Raw genomic sequence first — 14,134 nt, forward strand, 5'->3', positions numbered from 1 at the left:
ATATATATATGTACTAGAGTCAAAAGGGTAAATGAGGTAAATCCAGAAGTATATTAGTAAAATGGGGTTTGGTCCCATATTGTTCAGAACATGTCTCAAAGGATAGAAAGAGATAACAGTTGCAGCTTATAGTCATAAGATTGAAGGGAGCTGTGAGGGTTTAGAGATTTATTCAGGCTTTATTGAAGCGATGGCAGTATCTGCCATGTCAGGGGCCAGGGGGTCCTTGCACGGTCAGTTAGAATTGGAATATGAGTACGAAACTGGTACAGCAGTATCTGAAAGTTCACTATGAGCATTCGTTTGCTACTCACACTTATAGGGTATATCGCGCAGCAGGAGAACGACTGGGGATGTAGCACAATTTGTGCAGATGCTTGTACTGTATCTGTGTAGGATTTTAGGAGTCAAAGGATGAAACAGAGGTTTACCACTGGGCCAGTTGGGTATCCAGCTAGTCCAGCTAGAGTTCTTAGGGCCGTCTGCCATCTGAGTGCCAGCCATGACCTCTTTTCTATCTGTTCATAGCCACAAAGCCAACCAGGTCACGCGAGGGAATGAGGTGATTTATACATACACATAGATACGGATGGATCGACATAGCGGACAGAGGCAAAATAAAAACAAGTCTACAAAAAGGAGGGCTTTTGGCATGCACCATAAATGCACCACTGTTCTCATGCTTGTGATTTTTAACATCCTTTTAAACATACATTGGCTTGATTTATTTCTCCTTAATCCATCGGGCATTTGTTTCTGTTCCTAAAATTAATACCTGCAGAGTAGAAGGAGTTAGCGTTGCCAAAATGGGCTTGATCTGCAGCACAGGTTAGGACCTGCTTTAATCCTCCACTCATTCATGCACACACTCAAAACGAGCACAGTCAAAACGGCGTGTGCGAGGCCGATTGATTGGATCGCTTTCCCCAAGCATGCAGATTATATTGTTGGGTCATCAGGAATATAGAGCCAGGTCAGATCATGTGTTAGAGAAAGGAAACAGAGAGGTATGCACAAATGAACCTATCACAAAAAAAACGAAAAGAATGGGCAGTTATTAAACGGAGGAACACTTATTGTGACATAAGAGTCACAAACACTTCCATGCTCCACACACACACTTGCACACTCTGCTCACAACTGATACACTCCTTGTGACAAAATGTATCTACAGTGAAAGACACACACACGCAGAAGAGATGCAGTTGCAGGCTCTCATCACAGCTGAGGAGCTGCCTATTCATCTGCACATAAGAGGACAAAGCGAGCGTGCTGCACTCAGGAAATTGCTGCCACGCAATTTACAATCGTTAAGCAGCGGTGGAGGACACGGTCACATACGCACTCCTGCACTTTCATCCGAACTATCATTCTCATGCATGCACGCGCACACAGAGCCGCGCACACTCAGGCGAGAACACACTGGTGCTGGTTGCCTCTCCGCCTGGGTCTTTGAACAGTTCAATGAGGCCTCTTTTCAGCAAAGTGAATAGCCCCTCTGATTCCCCACCACGCTTTGTGTGTAGGCGTATGTGCCGCGCCACCGTGTGAGTTGGTGCGCGCGTGTCATGACTGCCAGACTTGTGTGCATGTACCGTGTGTTTGCGTGGGTCCTTCATCCTTTGTGTGAGCCCAGCTGAGGGGTGAGAGCTGTTTTGCATGTGGCTCGGCCTCACAAACGAGCTGTTCGGGCCAAATTTGAAGCTTCTGGGAAGCTTTTAAACAACTTGGTCTTTCATTGGCTTTTAATTTCGATCCTGAGACAAGATCAGCTCAACCTGAACCAAGTGTGGAGTCTGTGATTGTTCTCAAAGGTCACGGATGTAATGATAAAATGATAGCTTCTGCCTTAAGTTCCTGCTGGGTTTGACCTCTTTGTGCAGACGTCTGCCTGCATTGCTGCTGTCAGATTGGTCATATTGCAGTTTATATGTTTCTAATTTAAAATGTTTTCAATTATGCATACCATTTAGTGCATGCTTTTATGTGAAGAGCCTTACAGTAGCATGAAAGCATACTTTTAGTGTGTACTTCTCCCCCTAAATCTACCCACTGAGCTAGAAAGGGCCACTTACAAATGAAAAGGTTTTTTTTAGTTTGTCTGTTTGTTTGTTTGTTTCTTCCAGAGAAATAAGTCAGTTTGCTCCATTCTGTCCACTGTCTATTTTTAGCCTCTATGTAGAAATAGGTCTCCCTCTAGTGAGAGTGATGTGTAACACTAAAGGAAACGTCATCTACAGGTGAGGACAAAAATCATTCGTCCCTCTATGAAATCTAAAGTTTTTGTTATTGTCAAAATTTTCCCAAGTGCTTGTTTAGGAGTGCAATGGATTTTGAATCCAGCATTTTTTAACTTTACTAGCATAAATTATTTCTATTTGTGCACAATAGGAAAAATAAAATTACCAGTCAATATTGAAATGCTCAGTTTGTAAAATGAAGTTAGAACTGAGTGTTAGCTTTCAATTTGAACAGTATAAAAACTGCAAGGGTTGGCGCTGTCAGTTGAGAAAGCATCATACCAAAAGCAAAATAAATCAGTTTAGACTGAATGCTCACAAAGTAGGAGATGGATAGAAAAAGTTATCATAGCGTTTCAAGTGTCAAGAACTCAAGAAATTTAAGGAGAGCCATGCAGCACCGAACACAGAACAAGCCTGGCAGCGGTATGTGAATAACTTAGCCAAGTTGGGAAAATGTAGTCTCAAAGAAGACAACAAGTATGCTAAGGACAACCTTTAGATTATGCATACTTGTTCAGATGAAATGAAACTGAAGCTCTTTGGCCAAAGAGATGCTGCTTGTGTTTGGAAAAAGAAGGGAGAGGCATCTGACTCAAAGAAGACCATCCCCACAGTGAAACATGGTGGTGGGAGTATCATGCTGTGGGGACGCTTCAGTGCGTCTGGAATGGGCAATCCCCTCAGGGTGGAAAGAACCATAAGGAAAGTAGGATACATGAATGTTTTTGAAAGGAAACCTCAAGCATTCAGCAGCAAAACGAGGTCTAGGTCGTCGTTTTGTTTTCAAACATGAGAACATCCCAAAACATGTGTCACTCCCAGTGAAGAGCTACCTCCTGGAAACCAAAGTGAACGTTACTGACTGGTCTGCACAAAGCCCAGACTTGAATCCCTATGAAAATCTTTGGGATGAACTGACAACCAAGGTCCATGCCAGAAGACCGTCAAATCTGGAGGAGCTTATGAGTCATTAAAGAAGAATGGGCAGGGATTGCTCAGGCGACGTGGGTTAAACTTGTGGAAATTGCAAGAAACAACTGCAGGTTGTGATCCAGACAAAAGGATATGCAAACATTAGCATAAGGAGGGCCAAATAGTTTTTTGGTTATTATTAAATACTTTTGGTTTCAGTGTGTAAAATACAAATAGGATGTTTGGAAAAACGGCGTTCCTTGTTCTGTTTAAGAGCACTTGGAAAATACCTTTGAAAAAACATTTTCAATGGGGGTAATAATTTAGTCCTCATCTGTATCTTTTAAATTACAGTAAAATTGACACTGTGTGCAACAGTATTTTAAATATTGAGTTTAATTTAAATTTTTCTCTGGTCCCTTATCCAGGTGATAATTTACCAGGGCGGTCGGGTCTTCAGCCTCTCCAACCACCTCAACGGTCGTGTGGGCTTCGTTGCCACCATGCCAAGCACAAGTGCCTCCATCTTCATCAACAACACCCAGGTGTCCGACACTGGGACCTACCAGTGCCTGGTCAACAACCTCCCAGACAGAGGGGGGCGCAGCATTGGTGTCGTCGGACTCACAGTGTTGGGTAGTGTACACCAGCACATTTCTTTCATTATTCTTTCCACAACTCCAAAAATAAAAAGGAGAAAAGGAAAGCGTTGCGTACTTCACAACCTGAGAGCACGTGGCGCTCACTTTTTTAAAAATGCATCTCAAGTGCCAGCTAATAACAGTAAAGGACCAAAAAAGAAGGTTTTGTCTTATTTTCTTCTCTACCATCTGCAGATCTTTATTAAAGAAAGATAAACAGCACAATCATCACTGTGGCAAAGTGGAAACTGTTCAATTTGTCAGGAGTCCTTTTAATAAGAAAAACATCATATTTGACTGTTTGATTAATGAGACTGCACATTTTTTAAATTATGTAATTCTCTCCCCTATTTGGAAAAAAAATTGTTTTCTTTTGTAAAGTGGTTAACGCACCACCGCCCACTCTCTCCATCTGCCAGTGCCCCCCTCAGTGCCAGCGTGTCGAATCCAGGGGACGCTGGATGTAGGCAGTGACATCATGCTGATCTGCAAATCAGAGGAAGGTATTCCCACGCCGTCCTACTCCTGGGAGAAGCTGGACGCGCTGCCCAAGCTGCCGCACAACGCCATGCAAGGTATTACAAACAAGCTGGCCGTCGGAGTTCCCTTTTGCCCCACCTTCGCTGGTAAATCTCACACGCATAGCGTAGCTCAGTCTCCAAATCACTGCCACCTGTCATGTGCCAGGCCTGAACTACTGCCCCCTTCCTGACTATCCTCCTCCGCTGACCCTGCTGAGGGTGATGATGGATGGATGTAGTGACTCGAACCTGTGAATTTGTGAATGAGCTTGTGTGTGTGTCAGCAATGTGTTTCTGTAAGTGAGCAAAGTGATATTGCTTTGTGGTGCTCCTTCCTCATGCTGAATACCAACTCTGCCCACACGTGCCATTGTGAGATCTGCAGTTGTGTCATTGCTGCGACCGCAATACATACAATAACTTTCTTCTGCCATCCAGCGTTTAATATTTACAGAAACTGGAGTTGCATTTGGTTTTCAGCATCAGAGAGGACTGGTGTGGTGCACTCTCCTTTCTTTTCCAGCTGTGCCCACTGCACAGTGAAATAATATTCATCACTGGTATCTTTCTTTGTCTGTACACTACTGGTCAGTAGAAAGCCCACTGTGCAAAAGTCACATCAATTGCAGACAGCATATTATCATAAAAGTGAAACAGTCTTCTGTTAACAGGTATGAGTCCAATTATCTGAGCACTTGCAGAGGGAGAATAGGAAATGTGTACTCAGTAAATCATAATTGCAAATTAGGCTGCAAAGGTGGTTGAATAAATGTCAATTATCTTCTTTTGTGATATGCTAATTTGCAATTTTGGCAATCAGGCCTTTGAAATGATAACATCGAAAAGCGCTTCAAAGAATCTGACTCACCACAAAATGGAGTGGCGTTAGCACAAATGAACAAACAAACAACAAAGACACAAAAACAACCTGTCACAAAAATAGTTTTTTAAAATAATCTAGATTTTGTTGTTGTTGTTGTTGTTTTCTTTTTCTTTTTCAATATTTCAGTTAGACTGTAAAGTTTCATCTGTGTGCACGAGTATTTTTAATGTGTATTGGTGAACACTGTTCATTTCAGTTCAGTTCAGTTTTATTTATATAGGACCAAATCACAACAGTTGCTCCAAGGTGTTTTATATTGTAAAGTAAAGAAGCTAAAATAATACAGAGAAAACCCCACAGTCAAATGAGCCCCTATGAGCAAGCACTTCGTGACAGTGGGAAGGAAAAACTGCCTTTTAACAGAAGGAAACCTCCGGCAGAACCAGGCTCAGGGAGGGGCGGCCATGTGCTGCAACCAGCTAGGGGAGGGGAAGCCAAAAGCCACACTGTGGAAGAGAGCCAACAATGAATAATAAGTCATGCTTAAATGCAGAATGCAGGCAAGGGACGTCCCCAGCAGCCTAGGCCTAGGTCACCTGATCGAGCCCCAACTATATAGTTAGGGCTCGATCAGGTGACCTAGGCCTAGGCTGGATCCCAGTTAGGATTCAGGAGAGGGTGTCTCTCTCCTGAATCCTAACTGGGAGCTGGTTCCACAGAAGAGGGGCCTGAAAGCTGAAGGCTCTGCCTCGCATTCTACTTTTAAATACTCAAGGAACCACAAGTAAGCCAGCAGTCTAAGTGCTCTAATGGGGTCATACAGTACTATGAGCTCTTTAAGATAAGATGGTGCCTGATCATTCAAGTTTGATTCTGGGTTTCACAGGGAAACAATGAAATAATACTCTCTCTCTTTCTAGTCCCTGTGAATCTTGTCCTGCAGCATTTTAGATCAGCTGAATACTTTTTAGGATACTTAATAAGTTTTTAGGAAAACCTGATAATAATGAATTGCAGTAGTCAAGCCTAGAATTAATAAGTAGTTTTTAGTCCATGCATTTATGGAACAGACTAGCAGCCATAAAATAAATCCACTTCATTAGTGAAAAAACCACACTTGTTAGCTTGTTTTGCAACATGTAGCCCAAAATATGACTCACTACTGAGGTTATACTTATAGCTGCAGGTATTATTTACAGTATAAATAATTTAACAGCCTCTAAAATAAATTTTGCATTAATGTATAATATATTAAGTTTTTACCTTTTGATGACTACAATTGACATGTCCGCTTACATAAAAAAACAGCAAACAAACACAACAAATGTATCTTTAAATATTCACGTTTGTTTTCTTCTGCTTGCATTTCATTCAAACTGTAAAGGGATCCTGGAATCCAGTGCCACTCCTAATCCTCTGTGTGTTTAGTTTGACGCAGACAGCTATGACATCTGTCATGTCATTGCTAAGAGAACAGTTAAAGATCTGGCTGACTTCCTCTACAGCGGAAATATGCAAGATAAGAACAAATAAATAAATGAATAAAAGCTTATGCAATTTAAATGAATCCAGTAGTGTACAGCTCAACCCTTTCATCATTTATGAAAAAGGAATCTTCAGTTTTATTGTTCTACTGAACAACATATTTGCACAACTGGGATTAAGAAGACAATAGCACCCTCTATTGGTAGTTAGTATAACTTGTTCAGCGGAAGTTTTTAAAAGTATAAATCAATGTAAGTGTGTTTGAATTATTTAAATGTGCGAGTTACAACACAGGGTCCATATGGTTGTGTTTTAGAAACTTTAATTACTATGTGGCTCTCTGTATGTGCGTGCATTTGTGTCCTTTAGACCAGATGCAGGGCACTGTCACACTGAGAAACATCAGCACCACCACCTCAGGACTCTACCAGTGCACATCCAGCAACGCTATCGGAAAGAGCACTTGTCTGCTGAACCTGCAGGTTGTTGCACGTAAGTATACTCAAACATCACAGGCACGGGTAAGGTGACACGTGTCTGTTTGTTTAAGATGGAAAGGCTGCTAGTGGCAGAGCAGAAGTCTTCTCGGTGACTGACAGCCGTCAAACACAGACATAAGCAAACAAACAAATGTGACAAAATCCAGCCAAACAAAGGGCACAGTCAGAGCCGCTTGCACACGGCAGCACTTGACATCTGACACCAGGAAAAAAACAGAGGTGATAAAAGTGACAGGGTCGGGCAGTTTTGATAGCTTGACAGAAAGGGCTGTAACATGTTGTTTTCTTTTGGTCATCTGACAGTGTGTGACAGGCCGGGGCTCTGTATCAGAGTGCTGAGTCTGCCAGACATGCCAGACTTGTGATTTGCTGACACGATACAGACGTAAAGGCTCGTGAATGAGATTTTATTTTATTTTTTTATTAAAAACAATTTGAATCCATTAATTATGACAAAGAGATTGCTTTTTACAAAGCCATATATTAAATAAAAGGCATGATGTATATGTTTAACAAGGATTGTCCCAAACTCTTTTTGACAAAGTTAGTCAGACGTTAGACTTGAAAGAATCTTGTTTATTTATTTATTTTGGCAAGTACATCTGTTGTGTAAAGTTGTGTCAGCTGGGCGCTGAAAATTGTTATTTGGCACAGAAAAGGACAGTTTAGTACATCTGGGGCTCTTTCATTAAAGCAAGACAAAGTTTTCAATATTCAAAAATGGGTTGGTTTTTTTAAATATTTTATTTATTTATTTATTTATTGGACGATTTGGAAGCTGCCAGCCTCGGTGGGCAATTGCCTGATGTCGGAGGATAATCAGCTGTTCTAGTTTCTTATGTGGCTTTCAGCCTATAAAAGCTGCACTGTGTGCTATTATCAAGTGTGGACCACACCTTATTTTGTGTCTTATTGTAGTGACACCTTATATTATTCTGAAATACCTGACATACAGATCTAGTGATGTATTTTAGGAGCTATATTAAACAAATACATTTTTTGATTCTCTTCTCTGTGTGTAATGAAATGAAATCTGTTTACTAGATAATTTTTTTAAGTGTAGTTTTGGCCAACTCATCCAGCTCTCTGGTCATTTTCAAATGTCATCCTCTTGTCTGTCTGTCCTGCAGCCCAGCCTCAGAGTGTAGGTCTAATAGCAGGAACCATTGCCACAGGAGTCCTGGCAGTCGTCATCTGTTCCCTGTTAGTGGTGGTCACACTCTTCTATTGGAAGAACAAGAACAAATATGATGAGGAGGAGATTCCCAATGAGATCAGGTTTGGCTTTGATTGCTGTTTTTCCATTGTTCTTTTTTTCTTTTTCATTACTATGTAGCTGGTGTGAAAGTGCATCTGCAAGCTTGTACGCTCACCACGTTTACTCAGTATGTCTGTAACCTGTAACGCAGCGGCACTGGCATGCTGAACTTTTATGGAGAGCACATTTTCAGTTTTTGCTGACTGTGTCAAAAAGGTGATAATTCTGCTTTATTATTGAGGCCACGCTGTGCTGAGTGCTTGTACTAGACAACATACATTTGATGATTTGCCCCCTAAATGCACTGTGTGCTTATGGAATGAACAAAATATTTGGAAGATATTTCAATGAAATGCAGTTCAGTAGACCACCATCACAACACACAATGGAATCAGTCAACAAAAACAAGGCTTTACGGCAGACTGTTGGATGGTAGTAGATTGCACTATGCTTGATCAAGTGGCTAATGGGTGTAGTTTATGTATTTATTCAGACTGAATACATTTATATTTAAAGATAAGCTTTTATTTGTCCAGTGACTGATGTGTAGGAGCCATAAAGAATGCGTTTACCTTATAAGGTGTTAAGGCTATTAGGATGCAGGGGCGTTTCCAGGATTTTTTTTAATGAAGGGGCACAGAGGGAACCAAGAGCCAAGGGGGTGGGGAATCAGAAAAATATTTCAACTTCCTATATAAAAATATATTATATAGAACTTTTCATAATTGTATGTGTTATTTTATTTAAACATTATTTGTTGCTATATGTAATTTTACTGCCAAATAAGCAACTAAAGATTTCACAGAAATTGTGTTGGGATGTCTGGTTCCAAAAATAAAGTGGAGTAGAAGTAGAAAGTAGCATAACATAGAAATACTACTTATAAATAAAGTACCAGTAGTATCCAGTATCCATACTGTCTGTTACTATCAGGTGAAAAGCTATTTAACAGTCCAGCTTTTCTCCATTTTGTGCAGTTTTTGTATTTTGTCATCAAAGCGTTTTGTTTGTTTCTCAGAATTAAGCAGCTCTTTAGTCAGTCTTTCCACGACATTGTTTATACTTAATATAGAGTTTCTGTTGAAGTAAAGCAGGGTTTGTTTACTGAGCTAATCACATACTTAGTGTTTCAGAAGGTTGCAGGGTGACATTTATGGCCTGTCTGATGTATTTTAAAAATCAAAAACATGCAGCGTTGGCTTTGTGCTTCCTGTTGTAGAATATTAAGCGTGTCAGCACTGAAAGCTCTGAAAACTACACCAGTAACAGGCTTAAATGTTCTTCCTAATTACAGGCTAGTTTGTCTTTTAAAGCTTCTGTCAGTTGTTTACCTTAGCTGTAAATTTGCCACTAAATTACTCCAGGACTCATTTGGAGGATAAATTAGTTTACTTTCAGATATCTGTAGCTCTGAGTAACTGAGATAGCAATAAAACTGTCAGTCCACCCTTACACTTCTGCTTTTCCTCAACAGAAAATCACAAAGAATACACTTCATCTCATATGCCTCAGGAGCTCAACTCCATTTCCTCATGAAAATAGAAAAACAGAAAGGCAGGAAGTTTTTGTCGACTTCATTTGAAATACTTTTGAATACATATAAAATTATTTGATCATAGTTTTGACATTTTTTTGTTGCTTTACTCGCACACGGCTTCGCAATGATTATCACATTATATTTAATAGGCTCCACGAAGATCAGAGTGCACACATGAATACATAAGCACCTTGTAGATTCTCAGTAGAACTTTTGCTGCACTGTGAAGCTGAATTAATCTTTTATGGAAATTTGTGCTAAATATATGAAGCTGAACTAACTGGCCTTCACTTCTTGTATTACTGACATCTTTTATTTGTGATCTTTTGCTTTGCTATAAATGCACAGGATTAACAAAATAAATATCATAAAATTGCGTTCAATGAAAAACAGTTTTCTAATGTTTTTCCCCGTGCAAACCATAAACGTTGGTACAGGCAGTTATTGTAATCTGCGTGTAAAGCTGTGCATGTCTAACTGTGCTCTCTTTCAAATGTCTCCTCAACAGAGAGGATGACCTTCCTCCTAAGAGGTCATCATCAGTAAAGGCTTTCCATGCCGACGCGTCCTCCTCAGAGAACGACACGCTCACGTCTACCAACACGTACAACAGTCGTTACTGGCACAACCCCAAACCCAACTATGACACCAACTCCTACACGCGCTACAATGGAGACGCTCGCCAGACCTACTCTGCCGCTGCTCACGGCACGCACGGACACGGCCCAGGCCAGAACGCAGCACAAGGCCACGGCGCAGCAGTGACAGCTCCAGGCTCAACCCCGCTCTCCCGCCACCCCCCGCCCACGACAGCAACGACGTCGTTTGCCAACGGCAGCCACACCCTCCCGCCACCAAAGACTCTGGTGGTCACCACAAACTCTGCCCCCTCCCCTCCCAACATGGTGCGCAGCAACGGCACCGTGAGCCTCAAACCGGTGGTGACGTCCGCACACGGGCAACACACACACTCCTACGCCGTGAGCCAGGCCACTCTGGAGCGGATGGGGGCGGTGCCAGTCATGGTGCCTGCCCAGAGCAGAGCGGGCTCACTTGTTTGAAATTGAGTTTGAGGAACTGTTAGCTTTCAAAACGAGACTGAATGAGTGTTCGGTTGCAATGTTTGAAATCCGCCGATGAGAAGCAGACTAAATATGGGCTGAAGCAGCCCGCTGCCCTTTACAGCTGTGTCTTTCTGTATGTCTCGACCTTTTTATCTCCAAACAAACTGGGATTTTACAGTGCAGAGTTCATTTGATGCCAATTCCTTGATGGACCGGTGTTTTTTTTCTTTTGTTTGTTTTTTCTAGAGAAGCACTACGTGGTATCTGATCATCCCCTTAACTGGATGGATTTCATTGGTGGGTTCAGTGGCAACTATTTTTAAAACCATCTGGATGATTTCCCAAAGCTGGCGTGAAACATCATACAGAACCTGGATTCCCAGGTGTTTTTCAGGGCTGGATCATTGTGATGATTGATTTCTTTTGTTTGTTTGTTTGTTAAAGCAACGCACATCGCAGTGTGTCCATACTGCATGGTCAGACAAAAGCAAGCTTGGATTCTTAAATAAATGCATGTGATCCCTGATTCAGAACATAACAAGTTTGCTTTTTTTTCCACATTTGTTTGTTCGTTTTTCATTTTTGTTGTAATTTTGGTTGAGGGAAATGATAGAGATGATGAGGATTATACATGAAAACGTGAATGTTTAAAGTCTGTTGGCAGTACCCCAAAGATGAAGGTGTGAATGAAATGATGGGGTTTCAAATGGCCTTAGAAGCTCGTAAAGGCGAGTGGGTGTTACTGGGTGCAATACAAGGCAAAACATACATTAAGTCACTGAATGAAAAGTTTTAATAATAGTCTTACTAACATTATGCTTTTCCCATAACATCTAAAGTTTATCACACACACAGAACAGTGGTAATATTTGAAGAGGGCACCAGAGAAAAAATTGGTGCCACTTTCCCAACAGAAAGCTACTGTCCACCGGATGGAGATGGACCTTAGTGTTTGCTGTCCTTATTCTTGTTGTTGTCCTAGCCTGGTTCATGACACATCACTGCTGCTTTGACATGAAATAAGCTGACCGCTTATTTCATAAATGATTTTTTAAAAACACAGAAAAATATATATTTAAAGCTGATTTTTTTTTCTCTGCCTAAATATTTTTTTTAATGTACATATTGCAAAAGTAGGCTAGATTGTAAATCAAAGAAAATACACATCTAACACATATTTTACAGCTCACATGTCTTAATTTGAAAACAGGTTTTTTTCTGCTACACTGGTAACAAGCTAGGTTTCATAGACTGTGCTACTGGTTTCAGTGAAGGGTTTCGTTAGGAGATGTGGGGTAAATGCAGTGTTTTAACACGGATGGCTATGTGTTTCATTACAGCTTATGATATGTGTGTTGTATAAGGTATTGTATTTCTGACCCACCATATTTGTATTCCAACCAAATTTCAACATGTCCCACCTTTCCAAATTTAGTCATGTTCATTTCTTTTTGTGCCTGAAGGCACCGTTTCTTATAAATCCTTCTAGCAACGATGCAATATTGGACACAGACGCTTTTCAAGGTAAATGCAGTATTGGAAAATGTGTGTGTGTTTGTTGGAAAAGTTAAAATGTGCTGTTTAGCATTTTGTCTTACTAGACAAAACACTTAGAGAGCAAGTGTTCTGTAACAAATGCAATTGTGTCACTTCTGTCACAAAAAAATGTTTTATATAGACGACTTTACTCATTTAATCAGGGGTTGATGTTTATTTACTTTAACTCTTCGTACAATTTGCCTACGTACTCTTTTTGGAAATAACAGGATTTCTGCACTGATTACTAAAAAATGATTTTTTTCTTATTCATTAGATACACACTATCTGACCAAACCGATGACAAGTAAACAGATGTGCTCTTCAAGTCTTTGATAGAAGTAAGAAAAAAAGTTGTCTGTAGCTGAAAAAGCCTCCATCCAACCACGACACTTCCTCCAACGTGCTTTCCAGCTGCGATGAGGTTTCGTTGTTTTTGTGCAGTGCCTTTTCCCTTCCAAACATACTTTGTCTGTTTTTGACAAAAGTTCAAATTTTCTCATCAGTCCATGTACGGGCTCAGAAGTTTTTAAAAACTTTCAGTAGATGTTTTGAAAGTTTAAAATCAAGCATTCTTCTTCTTCTTCTTCTTCTTCTTGTATTTTTGATTGGCTGTCATGTTCTTCCATTAAAATCATTATAGTGAGAACTGAAGGTGTCTCACTGTTAACCTTTTTTTTTCTCCTACTCTTTCATTTCACCTCTTTCCAAAACCAAATTGTATTTATCCATAGCTATGACTTGGAAGTACACTTGTACACTTGAGTAATCAGTTCAGAAATACTTGCACTTTTCAAAAGGTAACTTAAAGTCAATATTTGAACATTTTTAAATGAAATACTGATTTTCAGTACTCACTTTCAGACGAATCCCACCAAATATTTTGATAATGGGAGCAATAAATATCAAGTTATACAGGCCTAATATGTTATGATGTTAATGTCCTGACAGTTACGTGTGCTTCACCATAACCCAGAATTGCTTTTCTGACATTATAACGGCTGGTACTTTGGATTTCCATATTCTTCATTTATTCAGTATTCAGTTTACATTAATCAGTTACTCCAGTATCATAAACTGACTTGCTCATGTATGGTCTGACTACATGGACCCATTTCTTTCTTTGTTTTCCTTTGTCTACAGTGCTGGAGAGCTACGGCACTTGAACACACTGATTTTAACTCATTCACTGCCAGCCATTGGCAGTGAATGAGTTAAACCCATTGACTCATTCACTGCAATTGACGGCTATAGACGTCAATGGCAGTGAATGAGTTAAATAGAGAAAGGCTAAACGAGGGCAGATGGTCAAAGATCAGTGATCGCATCCGCTCCTTTTTGTCTGTCAGTGTTTTCATAATAAAGTCTTTGTGAATATTTCACTCACAATCTCTTCCAGTGTCCCTGCCCTGAACACTTTCTGAAAGCATTACTGAACTCTTATTCTAAGGCCTTTAGCTTTATTCCTAAAGAGAATGGAAAGTTCCAAAAGTAAAACTAAATGGAGTTTATTTTACTTTTGCTCTGCCCTCTGTTTTCAAGAGATAAGGCGGAAAGAGAGCACAATCAGTAGAAATCTACTGAGGTTTTAACCCATATTTAACAAACATCTTC

The 14,134-nt window shown here is 40.4% G+C and overlaps 1 protein-coding gene across 3 annotated transcripts in view; it reads left to right on the top strand.

Annotated features, from left to right (window-relative positions):
• igsf11 (immunoglobulin superfamily member 11) overlaps positions 1–12,208 on the top strand; it is a 115,767-nt gene extending 103,559 nt beyond the window's left edge. For all 3 annotated transcript variants that reach the window (XM_005750400.1, XM_005750401.1, XM_005750402.1), the window contains 5 exons: positions 3,584–3,791; positions 4,216–4,371; positions 6,995–7,117; positions 8,256–8,403; positions 10,429–12,208. In XM_005750400.1, the coding sequence (XP_005750457.1) occupies positions 3,584–3,791; positions 4,216–4,371; positions 6,995–7,117; positions 8,256–8,403; positions 10,429–10,981 (1,188 nt within the window). In that variant the 3' untranslated portion in view covers positions 10,982–12,208. The remainder of the gene's footprint in view (positions 1–3,583; positions 3,792–4,215; positions 4,372–6,994; positions 7,118–8,255; positions 8,404–10,428) is intronic.
• Positions 12,209–14,134: the final 1,926 nt, after the last annotated feature.

This window comes from Pundamilia nyererei, unplaced genomic scaffold, assembly GCF_000239375.1.
Source record: "Pundamilia nyererei isolate P.nyererei 1_Seehausen unplaced genomic scaffold, PunNye1.0 scaffold00272, whole genome shotgun sequence".
Lineage (NCBI taxonomy): Eukaryota > Metazoa > Chordata > Actinopteri > Cichliformes > Cichlidae > Pundamilia > Pundamilia nyererei.